We start from the raw sequence: 16,191 nt of genomic DNA on the forward strand, positions 1-16,191 counted from the left end.
TGCAGTTATTTTACACAAAAACACATATAAATGTAATCAGGATCAGTGTCTCTCTGTTCAGGTCCTGTGAAGCCATCAACATTTTAAAACTTCAAAGAAAGAAACTACTGTTATGTTACTTTATTTGCATCAGACATGCTGCACAACTGGGTTAAATTTGTTGGATCCGGGACATCCACTGGGCCTCAGCTGAGAAACACTTGTTCAGATGACATAGTGGTCTGAGCATGGTCAATAGGGTCTGGATGGATGCTCCAGAATTACACAGGGACCAATGACCAGCTCAGGATAAACATGCAAATTCACATGGAGACACACGGCAATGGAAATGGCTATGCAGTGTATGTTAAGTGTTACATACTGATGTAAATGTACTTGTTTCATTATTAAATAAATATTAAATATTACTAAAAGGGTGTCTTCAAAAGATTGTAATAATGAGCGCCCAATTATCAATGTTTACCATTAATAATAATAATAATAATAATACAAATTTATTCCAGAGTTATGTTAAATAATGTATTAGTGCTAATATATTTCTAGCTCATTAATGAATAAATATATTCTTTTTTAAGACGCACAAATCAGGTGGGTCAATTTAGAGCGCTGAGACATGATCTCTACATGAGGTGAACATGCCACCGACTCTCACAACAGAGACTTACGAAAGAAAGACGACACCCAAAGAACAAAGCAGAGCGTCGCGGGGAACGTCCGCCCCTCTTACCGCAGCTGCGCTGAAACGGACTGCTTTTCTAGTGAGATGGCGGGGACTGAGGCTCAGCCGAAAATCATGCATGCCTTGGCTGCTGTGCCTCGGTCGGTAGTGTGTCACGTAACCAGCAGAGCTGAACACAGGCCAGGATGAGTACATGAGGCGGGCAGAGACGTGCTCCCGCGCCTGAGCAGGCACGGTGCTGGCCGCAGAGCATTCGGCCGCCGAGAAGGCACCAGCGGGCACACACAGCACACGGGGCAGCGCTGATGCCAGCCCGGTACTTACTGCCAGGTCCTGCACTAGCTTCTCCTCAAAGGAGTACTCCTCTGTCTCTATCCAAAGTCTCTGATAGCCACTGAGGAAGAGGTTAATTGAGCGATGCCTGAGGAGTGGGGGGGAGAGGGAGGTTAAGAGGAAGATGAGGGAAGGAGGTGCATTCTGTGGTGTGGGAGGAAGATGTACAGTCCATGGCCTGATCTGACTGGTCACCTTAATGAGGACGTCCATGAAAGCAAAGCTACCATCTAAATGATCATTGTTGTATAAAGACTTATCGCAAAGAACTCTCCAGGTGAAGAAACTTCCACCCACCCTGTCGCTACATAAAGTTAAGAGACCCGTTGGAAACAGAAGGTGACCATTCAGAGTGGCGGCGCTAACTGTATGCTTGTGCTGAGCTCTTAGCTTGGAGAATGGAGGAGGAGGAGGAGGTTGGGATCATGAGTTCTCTTAGTCTCACATTACCGTTAGCATGGAGAACAGACGGTCAAAGCTGGAGGTATGGTACACCTTTTCCAGCCAAACGTACCGATAGCCATTCAGGAAGTAATTATTATTTTTGTATCTGAAGTGTGTTATGGAGACAATAGAAAGGGACAGGTTTTAGGAGGAGGAAGAAAGGAGCACAGAAAAACACCAATAAAAACACATTTAAACAATGATACTAGAGCAGGGGTCTCTAACCTTTTTTCATTTGGGAGCTACTTTTTAAAAATCAGTGGCTGAGAGCAACTCATGTTATACAATACTTAAGTCTGATGATTCAGCTGTGCACATCCAGACATTTTGCCCTTGTCTAATGCCTTAACATGAGCTGGCATATGCAAATATTGGGGTCATACATATTAATGATCTGCTCCATAAACAATTCTTAACCAATTATCCATTGGCTACCTTATTATCTGAAGAGTTGAGATTATTAGAATGCACATTAGCTTATTTTCCACTGACTGGTTAAAATTAACAACAAACATTTGTTCAGATTTTCACATTGGCCTTAACAAAAACGTCACAGACAGACTGAATGAAAATGTAAATCCACTCTCTGACAGTAGGTGGCGCTCATAGAAGAGCAGAAATAGAGCTGTTTCCCAGGTAACCTCTGTAAACAAAGCAGCACTGCCCTTATAAACACTACTTTATTAGGCATTACACAGAGGGAAGATGAAAAGCAAATGCCATCGAATGCTGAGCCTGTGTGAGACTGTTGCTAACTTTGCTTAATGCTGAACAATATTTACCACATATTTTTCAGATCACAATAATTAAATACAGTAACAGTAATATTTGGCCTTATCCAAACAACGAGTGTATCTCAAACAGCTCCCTAGCTTCCCTAGGTCATGAATCAGTATATCGCGAACACTAATTCAGGCACTGGTGAGAACAGTAAGGACCCTGGCTCACTACACATTGGGACACTGATGACTATTTCCAACAGCACTTAAAATGGCTGATTCCCTGATCAATGCCCTGTGACTACAGAACTAGTGAGCTACCTTGTAGCTTGTAATTTGATGATGTGCTTAACTGAAACTTCCCGAAAGTTTTTTTCCACCTATTGTTGGTTGTTATTCTGTTATATTGTAATTACATCTGCATGTTCATAAATAAATTTAAAAAAAACCTCACGGCCGATATGGCAAATTAATACTTAGCTAATACTATTTTAGTCTATATTAGCTGACTTTGACTAGATGAAAAGTATGTCTTGGCGAGCTACAGTACCTCCAATCAGGCCACGAGCTACTGGTAGCTCGCGAGCGACGTGTTGGAGACCCCTGCACTAGAGGGAGTAAAGAATGCATTCAGATGCATTTGGAAGGAAGGAATAGCTATCAAGGAACTTTCAAAAGTATCTAATGTCCATTGAGTACATGTTAATGCTGAATGCTGTGAATATATATTGCAAAGTTGGAATTTTAATACAAAGGCTTCCAATGACATACCTTGGTAAGTTGTAGAGTGGTGCCATGCGGAAACAGGCCACCACGGCACGCTTTCTTTGCTTTGACAGCAGCTTTTGAAACACCATCTTCTTGTTCCTAAGTGGCTGCTCAACCTGAGAGTGAAATAAATGTAGTATAGAGTATGAGAATTTAACATTAGCCTAGATTAATAAATACTGTTAAGAAGAGGAATAGGTGGATTAGGTGGATTTTATTTTTTTTCCTATTTTACCTGTTCAAGGTGGTAGACAGCAGCGGAGATGCCCTGAACTCTCTCCACATTTTGCTCTGGGTCTGGAGGTCCCTCACTCTTCACCACAACATCTTTATAGAGGTTCAGCTGCCACTGCACCGCTGGATCTGCAGACTGTGATGAGACAAGAAACACCAATAAGCCAACGTCAACATTTCAGCATCTAATCATGTATGCATGTGTTTCTCCAGACCTTCTCGTGAAGATGGAGGTTCTTTCTCAGGTAATCCTTAACCTCATCATCTGTGTCTTTCTGTTAAAGGGATACATTGTTAGAGGCTTGTTGGAGATCACTTACAGAGCATAATTAAGACAACAAGACATACACTTACCAGACTATAACGGATCTTGGCGAGGGAAATGAGCTCCTGGTCTCCAGGAGTGCACATGTTCAGGCCAATGGGCAGCATCTTCTTGTGAGCTGCTACAATAAGGGAAGTCTGGATGGAGTACAACTCTCCTCTTCTTTTTTTTCCTCTTCTTTCTTGGTCCTGACCTCCAGACTGGTTTCACAAAGCAATATCTTAAACACATGGCTCAATAGCTTTTTGTTTTCATGAAAACATGTTTACCGGGTATTTAGCTCACAGCTTTTGGGTCCAATTTATTATAGCTGGCAATTACGTTATAAAAACACTTGCCTTTGACATCTTCGTCTTGCTGTCTCCAGTAAGGAATGCCAGGTTGTTAATTTCATTTTGCACCACAAAATTTTGCTCTTCCCTTTTAAAGTTCTATGAACAAAGAGCAGAAACAACTTTTGGAAATCTTGAAATATTTGCAGGTCTTTGAAATTATTCTTTGGAGCAATACAGAGAACTTACATGAGATTTACACCAAAGGATGAAAATCTCTGACACCATTTTGAAAAGTTCATTTGAATCTGAATTTGGTTCCTTCAGCCATTTAGATCTAGATTGTCAAAAGAGAGATGGTCATTGTTTTGGAAATCTGACATTTTATTTTCTCTATATTCCAGAAATAGGACTTTTATTTGATAAATATGTAAATAAAACCATAATCAAAAAAAAAATTTAGCAGCTCGACTTACAGTAGGTCATTGCATAATAAATACCTGTTGTTGTCCACATAACGAATGAGCATTGGATAGAAGGCATACAGATCCCTGCAGAGAACAGCAAACTCATCCAGAATCTGCAGTTCAGCTTCCTGAGTGTCTGCCCTGCTTTCAGCCCTCAGCAGCTCCTCCTCACCCACTATCTTCACTGTCTTCTTCTTCAGTTTCTCCAGCGTAGGCAGGAAGTGCGCTCTCAGGAGATCTGCACTAGCCTTGCTAATGATTGGTTGGGTGTATACTACATAGGAGGGAGTTTACAGATATTTGAGAATCGTCCTGATATTTTGCAATCAACCTGTATCAAAGCTGGCTAATCATCATTTCCAATTCAAGTTCACCCTCACCTGCAAGTCTTTTCATCCAGGGGGCATTATCAATGCCAAGGTTGTTATTGAGAATCTTGAGGATATTGCCCAGGATGAGGCTGAGATGCTCAGATGTGACAGTTGTGCAGCAATTGGCACCAGCTGGGGAGTTGTCTGGACCTTTTGCCCACCAGTAAGACAGGTAGTTACACAACATGGGCAGGATGACCTCGATGACCTGTGGCATCTCTGTATAGCGTGCTCCAGATTCAGAAATGTCACCAATGTCCTTCATTAGGCCATCTAGATGAGGCATCTCAGGACACATCTCATCCACAGTGTCTGGCATGCTCAAAACTGTAAAACATTCAATATTAAGTCTGGGAGTTTTACAAATCATATTTTTCCTTTAGAAAAAGAAATACGCCATTGTCATCAAAAGACCAATTTGCCTATTATGATTGGCTGCAAATGAACCATATTTTCATTGTATGGTTTCTTACTGAATTCCAAAGTCTTAGATCCTGCCAAATATACTCACTAGCTCGTTCTCTTGGTGTCTTGGTGTTAAAGACAGATTGGGGATTGTACATATTTAGGTGGGGTTCCAGGAAAGCAACAGGCATGGCTCCAACCAGAGTAGATAAACATTCACCAAGCGCGGGAAGCTGTCTGTAAAAACCCAACACAGTGGTCTCAGTTTCAAGAAATGAATAGTTCCCTCAGAAAAAAAGTTCCCTCAGAAATAAAGTTTTTTGTACTTTTCCACATAGATGTTCTTGCCAGTGCCCAAAGAGTACAGGCTGGTCAGGATGCGATAGCAGGACAGCTGAATGTCATCCACTGAAACATACAAGAAAAAGTGTTTGAGTAATACAATCATTTTAAGTGCAAAGATGCTGATGTAGGCATACGATCCTTTTTTTTTCATCTACACTAGATGCACTGTATGTTTTTGATTCAATAAAAAGAACCAATTCATGAGAAGTAACATCATATCTCACTCACATAGCAGCTCTACTCCAAACTGGTGTTGAGTGATGTGCTGAAAGAGAACCGTCAGGATGGGAAGCAGAGCCACTGAGGAGTAGCTGATGATCTGGGTAACGCCCTTCATCTGAGTGCGTGACTGACCCAACTTCCCCAGCTTCAAGTTCTCCAGAGTCTTCTCCAGATCTTCCGCTGCATTCTCAAAGAACGTCCTGACACCAGCCTTTACCAGCTCTGAGCCTGACTTCATCACAGTCCTACGGTAAGAACAGAATCATATCAAAACAACTGAGACATCAACCACCATTGACTGATTCATGTTGCACAGATTTTGCTCACTACCTGAAGTCCAGTGAGCGTGACAGGATGTGTAAGCAGCTCACCATGGTGGATGAGTCACTTCCTGAAAGAACAAAATCAGTGAAATAAGGTACGCCAGGCAAAATTATTATTATTTTTTTTTTTTTTAAGAATTTGAATGCTTTGAGATGTCTTACCAAAGAGTGAAATCCTATGTCTGACAAGGGCTGCCAGCTTACAGAAAAGACTAAAGAAAGATTTATTTATGTTATTATGACTATACATCAATAAAACATTCCTTGCGTCCAAAAATGCACACTTCCCTCTACACAGTATGTGAAAAAGTATGTATGTCAAATGAGTAGGATGTGTGAATCTTATTTATATTGTGTGCAACCAACTGATGCTGTGCTGTCCCATAATGTCACAGGAGCCGTTGAGCCTTCAGATTCAAAAGTACAAAAACAGAAGTCCATTCTTCACTGAATTCAGTATATACAGAACAGTGAAAGAATGGGAATTCTGATATATTGTATTCTATATAGATTTTGAAATGTTTATACTACGTTTATACTATTATGAGTTGAAAATGAAATTTATTATTATTGCACCTTCTCAGGACTTATATAATAAACATGTATAATGATATGGATTAATATTGTCTCATTCTAAATAACAGAATTTGGCTTTGATATAACAGAGGCACCTGGTGATCATCTCCTTCTCTTTGTTGGATGCGTAGCCACTGCTGCTAAGGTTGATGTTGGGGGATGACAGGAAGTACAAGCAGTGGTTCTTGAAATACTGGTCTATGAGGGGTAGCAGAACCTGTGTTTAAACCGATCAAGAGAAAAACTTTTTAAAAACTGACCTCTAACTCCAATGAAACATGAAGTTTCAAGGCTGTTCTGCATATGGTAAAAGCTACCTTAGCAAAAAACTTGATCTCTTGATCATGGGGAGATTTGTCTGTCTTCCCACTGGTAGCCATAGCCTCTGAAAATGTTATGCAAAGAAAACAACTGATCAACTTTATACGGTTGTAAACATATCAGTCTTTAATTGTTTATATTCATCATCTTTGCTCACCAAGATGGGCGATGAACTCCTGTGCAGAATCTACATAACTCAAGAGCCTCTTGAGGAACTTATAGGCAATCCTTTTTTCCATAGAAGAAGAATCTTGCTCCATGTCCTTCAGACCTCTGCATAGAGAAAAAAAGCATTAAAAAAGAGATCACAAACTGTTGCAAATTTCTCATAAAAGTCCTTTAAAAGACTCAAGATTGTAAATCAAGTGGCGACCCAACAGCACTAAAAAATCATTCTAATACGCTGATTTGGGGCTCAATAAATTTTTTAAAATTATTATTAAAGCTAAAAACTGTTGTGCTACTGTTGTACTTAATATTTTTGTGAAAACTATTATACGTTTTTTCTGGATTTCTTGATGAATAGAAAGTTTAAAAGAACAGCATTTATTTGAAATATACATATTTTGTAACATTATTAATGTATAAACGCATCCATGCCGAATAATATATTTTTTTCATTATTTCATTCATTATTTCAGTATAATTTTTTCTGATTATACAAGACAAAATTTGTTAGTTCACTGACCTGCTTATGGAATATCCATTGACTTGCAGGAATTTAAAGAGCTCCTGGGCTTTCTCTTTGTCTCTGTACTTCTCCTTCGCTGTCAACGTGTCGTACGGTACCAACAATGGATGACTTCCTCCTCCTTTCGATGACAAGACACAATGAATCAATGCACCTGGGACACCTTAGACAGGATTGAGCCAAACACACATTTTGCAGGAGAAAAGCATCACCTTTACTGTCAAGTTCCTTTTTCTTCTTCTTTGCCCAAATGTTGTGGTAATTTTCTGCAACTGTTTCAACCATTGCCTGTTGACATGTTCACCGGTTTAATAAACAATTTATGCAATATGTATTGTTTTTAACAATTTTGATTCACACTTGCCTGTATTTCTCTTGATAAAATGACATTTTCCAAATCTTGTGGGGCTGGATTAAACTCACCCTGCAAAGTGAAGAAGAGGCAACACAATGTCCTAAATGTACTGATTTGATAGCCACTGTAAAGAAATAAAAGCTGCCCACCATTACCTGTGAGGACTCTGATATCTTGCGCTGTTTTTCTGTTTCCCTTTGCTGGAACATGGCCTCTCCTTCTCTGGTCCTCTCAATGTTCCATCCCATTGCCAACATGCTCTTTAGAGTCTCTTTCACAGGGTAACGATAAGTCTCCCTTTCCTATATAAAGTGACGGATTGGAGCAGATTAAACTTTGCATTTATGTTAGAGACAAAAGTCAATACAGAAGAATGTGACTTGGTTTTTATGTGTACCTTTTCACTCAGTGCTTTGTATGGTTTCAGAAGCGGATGAGTTTTAGCTTTGTCATCTAATTTATCTCCAGCAGACCAGCCAAGAGCGATCTATCACCATACAAGAACAAACAAGCAGTCATCCTTTGTCTACTTCAACAGAAGAAGAGCTCTAGTGACACAATAGAATGCACAAGATTAATGAGATGAGTTTTAACATTGTCCAACCTTCTCAGAGGACCATTTCTCATGAGAATGCTCGGCAAACTTGCTTGCAATGTAATCTAGTTTCTCAGGCAGTGAGATGCTGAAATACAAAACAGTATATAATGAAGTCCACAGAAAGTTTAAATAAAAGGATGTCTACATGCGATTTTTAGTGTTTCTGTGGTACTTACTTAGCAGTGTTAATAGGCTGGGGGTCGAAGTTGCCTTGCGCATCCACAGAGGCCTGCTTAACTAATGTGGAACCAGGGCTGGAGTCCACATAGTCAGGTGGTATTGCACCGGATATGGCACTCAGACACGGCATGGCCATTTTGAAAAGCTCTGCATCATATTTCTGCAAGACAGAAAATGGAGTCAAAGAGCAAGGTTTGATTATAACTTTGTGGTTTAATTAATTTAGTGAAATAACTATGGTTGGGGCTATAAATGTTGTGTTTTTTATTTAACGTTATTAATTCTATAAAAATTAATAGAATTAATCATACTTCCTTAATCATACAAATAGTAAGAGATATTTCTACTATTCCTACCAAAGTTTTTTAACTTTAGTTAGTGTCTAATTTTGCTGTTTGAGCATAGATAACATCTGCAAAGTTATGATGCTCAAAGTTTAATGCAAAGGGAGACATTTTCTTTTATGGAAATCATTTTTTTAAGGACTACAACATATGGCTGGTTGGGACTACAATGAGGTTCTCCCCAGGTTGTTGACATCACAAACCCCAAAATTTACATCAACACTGCCCCCAGGAACATGCAACGAAGGGGTTGTGGCCATGTTGGGCTGCTTTGTAGTAGAGTGATGTTACCATGCCGTCATTTTTACACCAGGCTGCTTCTCCAGGGTCAATTCAACACTGGATTTGCACAAAAGATTAACATGACGAATTTATCCACTAACCATTCAGAAACATCCCAATGCATTCCAAAAGTTGTAAAAGTCTCTCCATCAGTGTCCGACTCCTGTTTGAACAATGTAAGGCTGAACACTGTTACTGATAATCATCATTTTGGCTGTGTGAGATTCTCCAGCTTTGTTGTTGTTGAGCAACCAAAGTGTGAGCTGTTAAAGCTCTGCCTTCTTCTGGAAAGGGGGCTGGGAGCAGCAGCTCGTTTGCATTTAAAGGGACACACACAAAATGGCGTGTTTTTGCTCACACCCAAATTGGGGAAAATTTGACACGTTTTAATAAATGATCTGTGGGGTATTTTGAGCTGAAACTTCACAGACACATTCTGGGGACACCAGAGACTTATAATACATCTTGTAAAAGGGGCATTATAGGTCCCCTTTAAAAAAAACTTAAACATTTAAAACCTGACGGGATGACCTCAGAAGTGTACCTTGACCAACAATTGAAAATTATTGAGGAATTCCAAATTAACCTTTTTTAGTATCCATTTAATGCATTATCTTATGGCATAATAATGAATAATAATTGGTATAACAAGTCATTACTATGAATACATTGTTTATTTGATAGACAGAACAAATTTGTACTTAAGTATGTTTTGTACCTTTTGAGAAAGAGCATCAAAAAATCCCCAGAAGAGTTTCTTGGTGAGGTGGAGTTCCTCCTCTGATGCCATTCCATAGCTGCCCAGGCCCGTTGGCAGACAGTAGTACTTCCAATTCTGCTCATAGTGATTTGTCAAAAGCTGCAAAGATAAACAGATATGTGGATAAGGCTGTCAACATTCAGGATACTTTAAACTTGCACAAGTAATGTCTTGTGTAAAATAACTCTCCTAGATTTTATATTTGGTTTTGATTTAGGGAATTGTATTGGTTCACAGTTACTAAGGTGTGTGGTCTGCGAAGCCCTCTTCTGATAACCCTGATTTGTGGAAGGGGGTTATGATGGGGTGAGACAGCTGCCAGCAGAGAGACAAGGTGCTGAAATTGTGAGGAAAGTATGACCTGCTTACACCTGCCTATCAAAGGCTCATGAGAAAGTGGATCTGGTGACTCATATTGACAGATGCATCAGGTAATATGTAATCCAGATGCTCTGTGTGTTTGCAGGGTGAGTAAAGCTGTCAAATCACAGAAGTTATAACTGTGAGTCGAGTGACCTCACTGTAATGAGGAACACCAAGAATGAAGTGTGTCCCGTTATCAGGTAATGTCGCAAACACACAACAAGATATGTCCTTAATGCAATTAGTATGGAACACATCTTGTGGGTCAGAGTGTATCTGTCATACTTGATTTAGCTCTTTAAAATGTCAAAAGTGTGCTTGACTACACTTTGTGTTTGGATTTGCTTGGTTAAAACACTTAACAATGAATGAACAATGGAGCCAAAGAATAATAAGGATGAAATGTACTCTACCACTGGGGTGGATGGTCACAAGTTATAGTTTTTTTTTTTTAAATAAATTATTTAGCTCAGCAAGAATGCATTAAATTGATCAAAAGTGACAGTAAATTTATAATTGATACAAAAAAAATTCTGCTTTTCTTTTGAATTTTCTACCCATCAGACAGTCCTGAAAAAAATAATAAGAAGTAATGTTTCTTAAGCACCAAATCAGTATATCAGAATGATTTCTGCAGGATCACAACAATAAAACATATTAAAAATAATTGTTTTAAATTGAAATAATATTCCACAACATTACTGTTTTTATCAAATAAATGCAGCCGTGGTGAGCATAAGAGACTTCTTTCAGAAACTACGGTCCCAAGCTTTTGAACGGTAGTGTATGTACATTTATGGTTTACTAAACGTACCTTAATGGGCATCTTGCAGTACTCTGTAAGCTGTGGGACATCAAACACAAGACGACGCAAAAGTTGCTGTAGCATTGATGGCCGCAGATGCCTGTAGAAAGTATAATATCCAATGAAAAGTATAGAGTATAACATCAGATGATACCTAACCTTTAATAAAGTGTTATCTATAGCATGAAAAATACAACTTGAGTTTTCACTGAGCCGAGAAAACCATCCCAGCCTCTCAGCTAAAGGTTTTCAGGAGGTTCTTACATGCAGATGGCCAGTAGACATTCATCAATGGCATCTCTCTGGGCCTTGGTGAGTGATCGGCCCTTTGAGAGGCGATAGATGGTGTGAAGTGTAGAGTCAACGAGCGTTGCATGGTGTTCAGTATGTGTGAACAGATGAGCACAGCGGGTCAACAGAGGAAGCACTGCAGATCCAATGTACCGGTTCATGGCCAGGGCTGTCTCAGTGGTCCTGAGCACCTCCTGATGCATGCAAAAAATGACACGAAAAACAAATCAAGTAACTGAGCTTTATGTTTACATTTTTATAATTATATTTTAATATTATAATAATACAAAACTAAATACATTAGTTTAATTCTATAGCAATCATTCAAGGTAAAGAGGTTAAATGGTTTTTTTTTAATATTCATATCTACTTTTGCTACTCCTGAATCACTATATTAGATGGTTGACATCACATGAACCTTTTAGGTATGATAAATTTATCTGCAACTTTTCTCTGTTTTGCTCCGCAGAGCAACCTTACCGAGTCCAGGGAGGCTGATGCTCGCAGGTCTGGCAGGAAGCCCACCTCCAGCAGGTGCAACAAGAAGCTTTGGTCATCAATACCATAGACACGGTCCAGGAAAAGCACCATGGGTGCCTTGTGCTCTGGACAGAAGCTGGCATTCATATCTGGCTCCGTCACAGTGCCATCTAAGTAGCAGAGAGAGTTAAACAAAAAGACATTAGGGTTATAATGACTGCGGAAGAAGCAGCACAGATAATGAGACACGTAGGGATGAAGATGACATTGAAAGAGTAATAGCGTCAATCAATCTTAGGCGCATAATGAGTTTCAGAGATTATGTCTTCAGACTCTTTCAAAGGCATCTAGTGACTTATACAAACCTTTATTGACGACCGGCATTTTGAGTGGAATACTGATAATCCCAACCAAATCTTTAGTGGGTACTAGGGAACGGAGGATGGCACGAATACGCAATGCTTCACCTTTGCCTTTGTTTATAAGCTGTAAAACAGCATCAGTATTATATTAAAGTGAGGCTGTGTACAGGTCAACAGCACTATACTGAAGGAAACTGCAAGTTTTGTCCCCAGCTTTGTAAATCAATAAAATGTGGCAGAAAGGAGCACTCACATGCATCTCAGGTGCGCAGCGGCCCAGAAGATCAATAAGGGCTGAGTAGAAGGACATAATAGAGTTGCCCATGTGGGCGACCTCCTCCTCCTCTTCAGACTCCCCAACCCTGCAAAACAAAGAGCAGACTTGCTTATGTTAAATCAAGCTCACTCATTCCTGAGGTCAAAGGACATCTCAACTACAATTTGCCTTTTCAAATCAAACCTAATATAAAATGGCAAATTATGCAGATGGATGGAAGAATTAAGTGGTCTTACGTTGGTGCAACCCCTTCAGGTAAGTTGGGCAGGTCTAAAGTAGGATCTTCTGAGATCTTGATGGCTTCTTTCATGGCAGCGAGTAAACCTTGACCTCCTTCTCCTCTAAGAGCAGGTCCAAAGCACTCCGGACGCCTGATCAAAAGCTTCACAACGACATTAGCGTTCTCTTCAACACTTTCACCTGAGATGACCAGAACAAACACAAAAATGTTTGCATCATGAAGTCTTTTTCTATTAACCAAGATATAAAAAGTAAAGCAAAATAAGTATTATTTGTAAAAAAAAAAGTACTAACCATTAACAAAAACAGCAAACCGTAGGAAGGACAAATAGCGTTCTCCTTCTATTGGGTTCCAGCCAATGTCTGGGTATCCCCTGGCAATGAGCATTGGGCAGTTCTGCAACCCACAGCCTGCCAGATATGTAACCACCTGAAATACACATGGACAGGATCCAAAATGAAATCCAAATGGCATTAAAAACCGGTTTAGTCAAATTTATTTGGCAACCATTTGGCAGGAAACTTTATTAGGCATTGCAACACAATACATCAATTAACTATAGTCTGATCCCTCGCTGTGCTCCAGTAAAAGCTCAGTGAATGTCATAAGTCTTTCAGAAACTTCTACCTCAACTGTAAATATACCGTCAGAAATGTATCCATAGGGTGCCTTTGTTTTTTCATCCCAAAATTCTGTGGTGACACATATGAGGTATATTCCTCACACTGAACCTCCAAAAACAAAATGTGTGATGTAATAATAATCAGTTACCTTCTCAAGATCAGGTTCCTCTAGTGCCAGAGCCAAACTGTTGTTGTCCATCACAGAGGAGGCAGCTACATCTAAAGGTGTGGAGCCTCTCATGGTTGGGCATGCTGGAGAGATGTAAGAAACCAACATTATATCGGTCAAGAAGGGCAGCAGATTTTTAATAAGGAATGATCACCAGCAGATGGCAGTCTTTACTTTTCTGGCAAGTTTTTTCCCCCCCTTTGTCCGAGTTACCATAATATGCTATTGTAACTTATATAAAATAGTTTTCCAAAGTAATTTTAGGAAATATATAGTTATATTCATTTTTTCCTGATTTATATAATCTCTATACATTATTGTTTGCCATCATAAATTCCTACATAATTGACAGCATATCTGATTTCAACTTGGTTCAGCTGCTCTGTATAACTCAGTGAGCTTATATTACTGAAATTAAAAATGATTTCTAAAACGGCAGATACACAACACTAGCTATGCAGCATGAAGATATGTTAATATAAAACTGTACATCTGTGGATGCATCACACCCTGGTTTGTAGCTTGCGGCATTATCTTCATCTGATTTAATCTGTCCTGTCATTGATCTTGGGGTGATAAGAACTATAAAGGTGTGAGTGGGCTCTCAGCTGCTCATTAATGTGCCGTTATAGGAAACGAGTCCTGCAGAGTCAGGTGCTCTCAGCTGCACAAGCTATTATTCACAGTCAAGACACTGTTCAGTGTTGCCAGATCTTGCTCGAAAAACAAGCAACCTGGTCTGACAAAACAAGCCTGAAATTAATGAGTTTCTGCACCAACATAAGCAGCAGTTTTGTTTTTAGGGAGGTGTTTATGGATCAAGGAGAATTGCCTGTTCCATTTATGTAATTTGTTGTAGCATAAAACTTTTATTCCGCAAGGACACATTAAATTGAGCAAAAATGGCAGTAAAGTGATTTATGAAGTTATAAAAGATTTCTATTTCATATAAATGCTGTTCTTTTGAACTTTCTGATCCATGAATCCTGAAAAAAATAATATTCTGTTTTTCACTAAATATTAAAGCTGCAGTCCGCAACTTTTTTTGTGTTAAAAAATTACGAAAATTATACAATGAGAATATACAACATGAATCCATTTTCCAAACGTGTTTTTGTCTTACCCTGAATCATTATGGTACACTTTTAATAAGTGTTTATATTCTGACTATTTCAGACCACATTGGTAGGACTCACCGCAGAGTATAACAGTAACTGCGAGACTCGCCATAGACATACACGAAGAAAAGTAGCTCCGGCTACAATGTTCTTCCACAAGACGCGTGCAGTTCTGTTTATTAACTGCTAGAGGGCCAAAAATCGCGGACAGCAGCTTTAAGCAGCACAACTGTTTTTGATATAGATAATAAGAAATTGTTCTTGAGGACCAAATCAGCATATCAGAATGATTTTTGAAGGATCATGTGACACTGAAGATGGGAGTAATGGCTTCTGAAAATTTGTTGTCCATCACAGGAATAAAGTAAAATATATACATAAGAATACATACAGCGGTTAATAAAGATACACAGAGTGTGGCTCAAACCAGAGGTGGGGATATTAGTGGCCTTTGGAGCACAATAGCAAATACCTAATTTTTAGGGGTAAGAAAACAGACATTTGGTGCTTTCCTTTGAGTTGTGCCCCTATGCAGTACAGTATTTGTGGCATATCTCATTTTTGCGCACCACTGCAAGCTCAAATATGTGACTGTATTTCTATAATAAAAACCAAGAAACAAACAGTCCAAAGTCATTTTAATAAGTGGACATGGCAACACAGACACTGTGATTCAGCCCTGCATGACCTGCATCTCTAAAGAACTATGTGTGTGTGTGTGTGTGTGTGTGTGTGTGTGTGTGTGTGTGTGTGTGTGTGTGTGTGTGTGTGTGTGTGTGTGTGTGTGTGTGTGTGTGTGTGTGATTACCCAGCCCAACGCTGCTGTTCTCCAGGAGGTAGCTCAGGTGGTCAAACATAGACTTCTGGTTCTGACGGCTGATGCGACAGAAGTAGCACAGAAAGCGACAACAGCTGGCCACCATCTTGGGGAAAGCAATCTCCTGAGAGTTAAAAACAGCATTCATTTTACTTCTGCACAGATGGAGATCATTTCCTTCACACTTCAAATTAATCTTTCGTCTTTCTTGCATGCGTGTCCTCACGCTGTGGCTAAATGTGTGTAATGTAACATGCTTGAGATATCGAAAGAACCCCCTGAGACAGCTAAACCAGACTGAAATACGAGACATGAGGCTCCACCGTGAATACAAGCAAATATGTTTTGTACTTCATCTGAGCAGGGAATATGGTGACCCTAAATGCTTGGAACCCACGACCCTCTGCGTCAGGGATCTTTAATGAAGCTGCCAAGCAGAAATGAGAGACACTGTGGCAATGTCATATCTGACATAGTCAGTGGTATTAATTCACATCCCAGACTCCCGACAATCCCCAAAAAGGTCTGGCATGAGAAGCGACCCATTCCTTGTCTTAGCTTTCGCCTACTGCCACCCCTAAGCATAAGAAAGTATGGTAAACACAAGGCACCGTAAGTACTGTATTTGCCT

The 16,191-nt window shown here is 39.6% G+C and overlaps 1 protein-coding gene across 5 annotated transcripts in view; it reads right to left on the reverse strand.

The window, feature by feature from the left end:
- Positions 1-16,191, reverse strand: part of ryr3 (ryanodine receptor 3) — a 99,536-nt gene that overhangs the window by 17,336 nt on the left and 66,009 nt on the right. For 3 of the 5 annotated variants that reach the window (XM_067383946.1, XM_067383944.1, XM_067383942.1), the window contains 34 exons: positions 15,552-15,684; positions 13,605-13,708; positions 13,127-13,262; positions 12,829-13,012; positions 12,569-12,677; positions 12,319-12,439; positions 11,954-12,123; positions 11,447-11,667; positions 11,192-11,282; positions 9,973-10,113; positions 8,625-8,788; positions 8,455-8,533; positions 8,248-8,337; positions 8,006-8,152; positions 7,860-7,919; positions 7,708-7,783; positions 7,493-7,616; positions 6,962-7,077; positions 6,801-6,868; positions 6,579-6,700; positions 6,070-6,119; positions 5,915-5,975; positions 5,591-5,829; positions 5,344-5,425; positions 5,124-5,254; positions 4,622-4,939; positions 4,275-4,515; positions 4,024-4,111; positions 3,841-3,933; positions 3,532-3,702; positions 3,393-3,452; positions 3,179-3,313; positions 2,947-3,059; positions 1,463-1,562 (listed from right to left, as the gene is read on the reverse strand). In XM_067383946.1, coding sequence (XP_067240047.1) covers positions 1,463-1,562; positions 2,947-3,059; positions 3,179-3,313; positions 3,393-3,452; positions 3,532-3,702; positions 3,841-3,933; positions 4,024-4,111; positions 4,275-4,515; positions 4,622-4,939; positions 5,124-5,254; positions 5,344-5,425; positions 5,591-5,829; positions 5,915-5,975; positions 6,070-6,119; positions 6,579-6,700; positions 6,801-6,868; positions 6,962-7,077; positions 7,493-7,616; positions 7,708-7,783; positions 7,860-7,919; positions 8,006-8,152; positions 8,248-8,337; positions 8,455-8,533; positions 8,625-8,788; positions 9,973-10,113; positions 11,192-11,282; positions 11,447-11,667; positions 11,954-12,123; positions 12,319-12,439; positions 12,569-12,677; positions 12,829-13,012; positions 13,127-13,262; positions 13,605-13,708; positions 15,552-15,684 — 4,338 coding nt within the window. Of the gene's footprint in view, positions 1-1,003; positions 1,101-1,462; positions 1,563-2,946; positions 3,060-3,178; positions 3,314-3,392; positions 3,453-3,531; positions 3,703-3,840; positions 3,934-4,023; positions 4,112-4,274; positions 4,516-4,621; positions 4,940-5,123; positions 5,255-5,343; positions 5,426-5,590; positions 5,830-5,914; positions 5,976-6,069; positions 6,120-6,578; positions 6,701-6,800; positions 6,869-6,961; positions 7,078-7,492; positions 7,617-7,707; positions 7,784-7,859; positions 7,920-8,005; positions 8,153-8,247; positions 8,338-8,454; positions 8,534-8,624; positions 8,789-9,972; positions 10,114-11,191; positions 11,283-11,446; positions 11,668-11,953; positions 12,124-12,318; positions 12,440-12,568; positions 12,678-12,828; positions 13,013-13,126; positions 13,263-13,604; positions 13,709-15,551; positions 15,685-16,191 lie in introns of all 5 variants that reach the window. The other 2 variants (XM_067383945.1, XM_067383943.1) reach the window with 1 other exon arrangement.

Source organism: Chanodichthys erythropterus, chromosome 4 (assembly GCF_024489055.1).
Source record: "Chanodichthys erythropterus isolate Z2021 chromosome 4, ASM2448905v1, whole genome shotgun sequence".
NCBI classification, from domain to species: Eukaryota; Metazoa; Chordata; class Actinopteri; order Cypriniformes; family Xenocyprididae; genus Chanodichthys; species Chanodichthys erythropterus.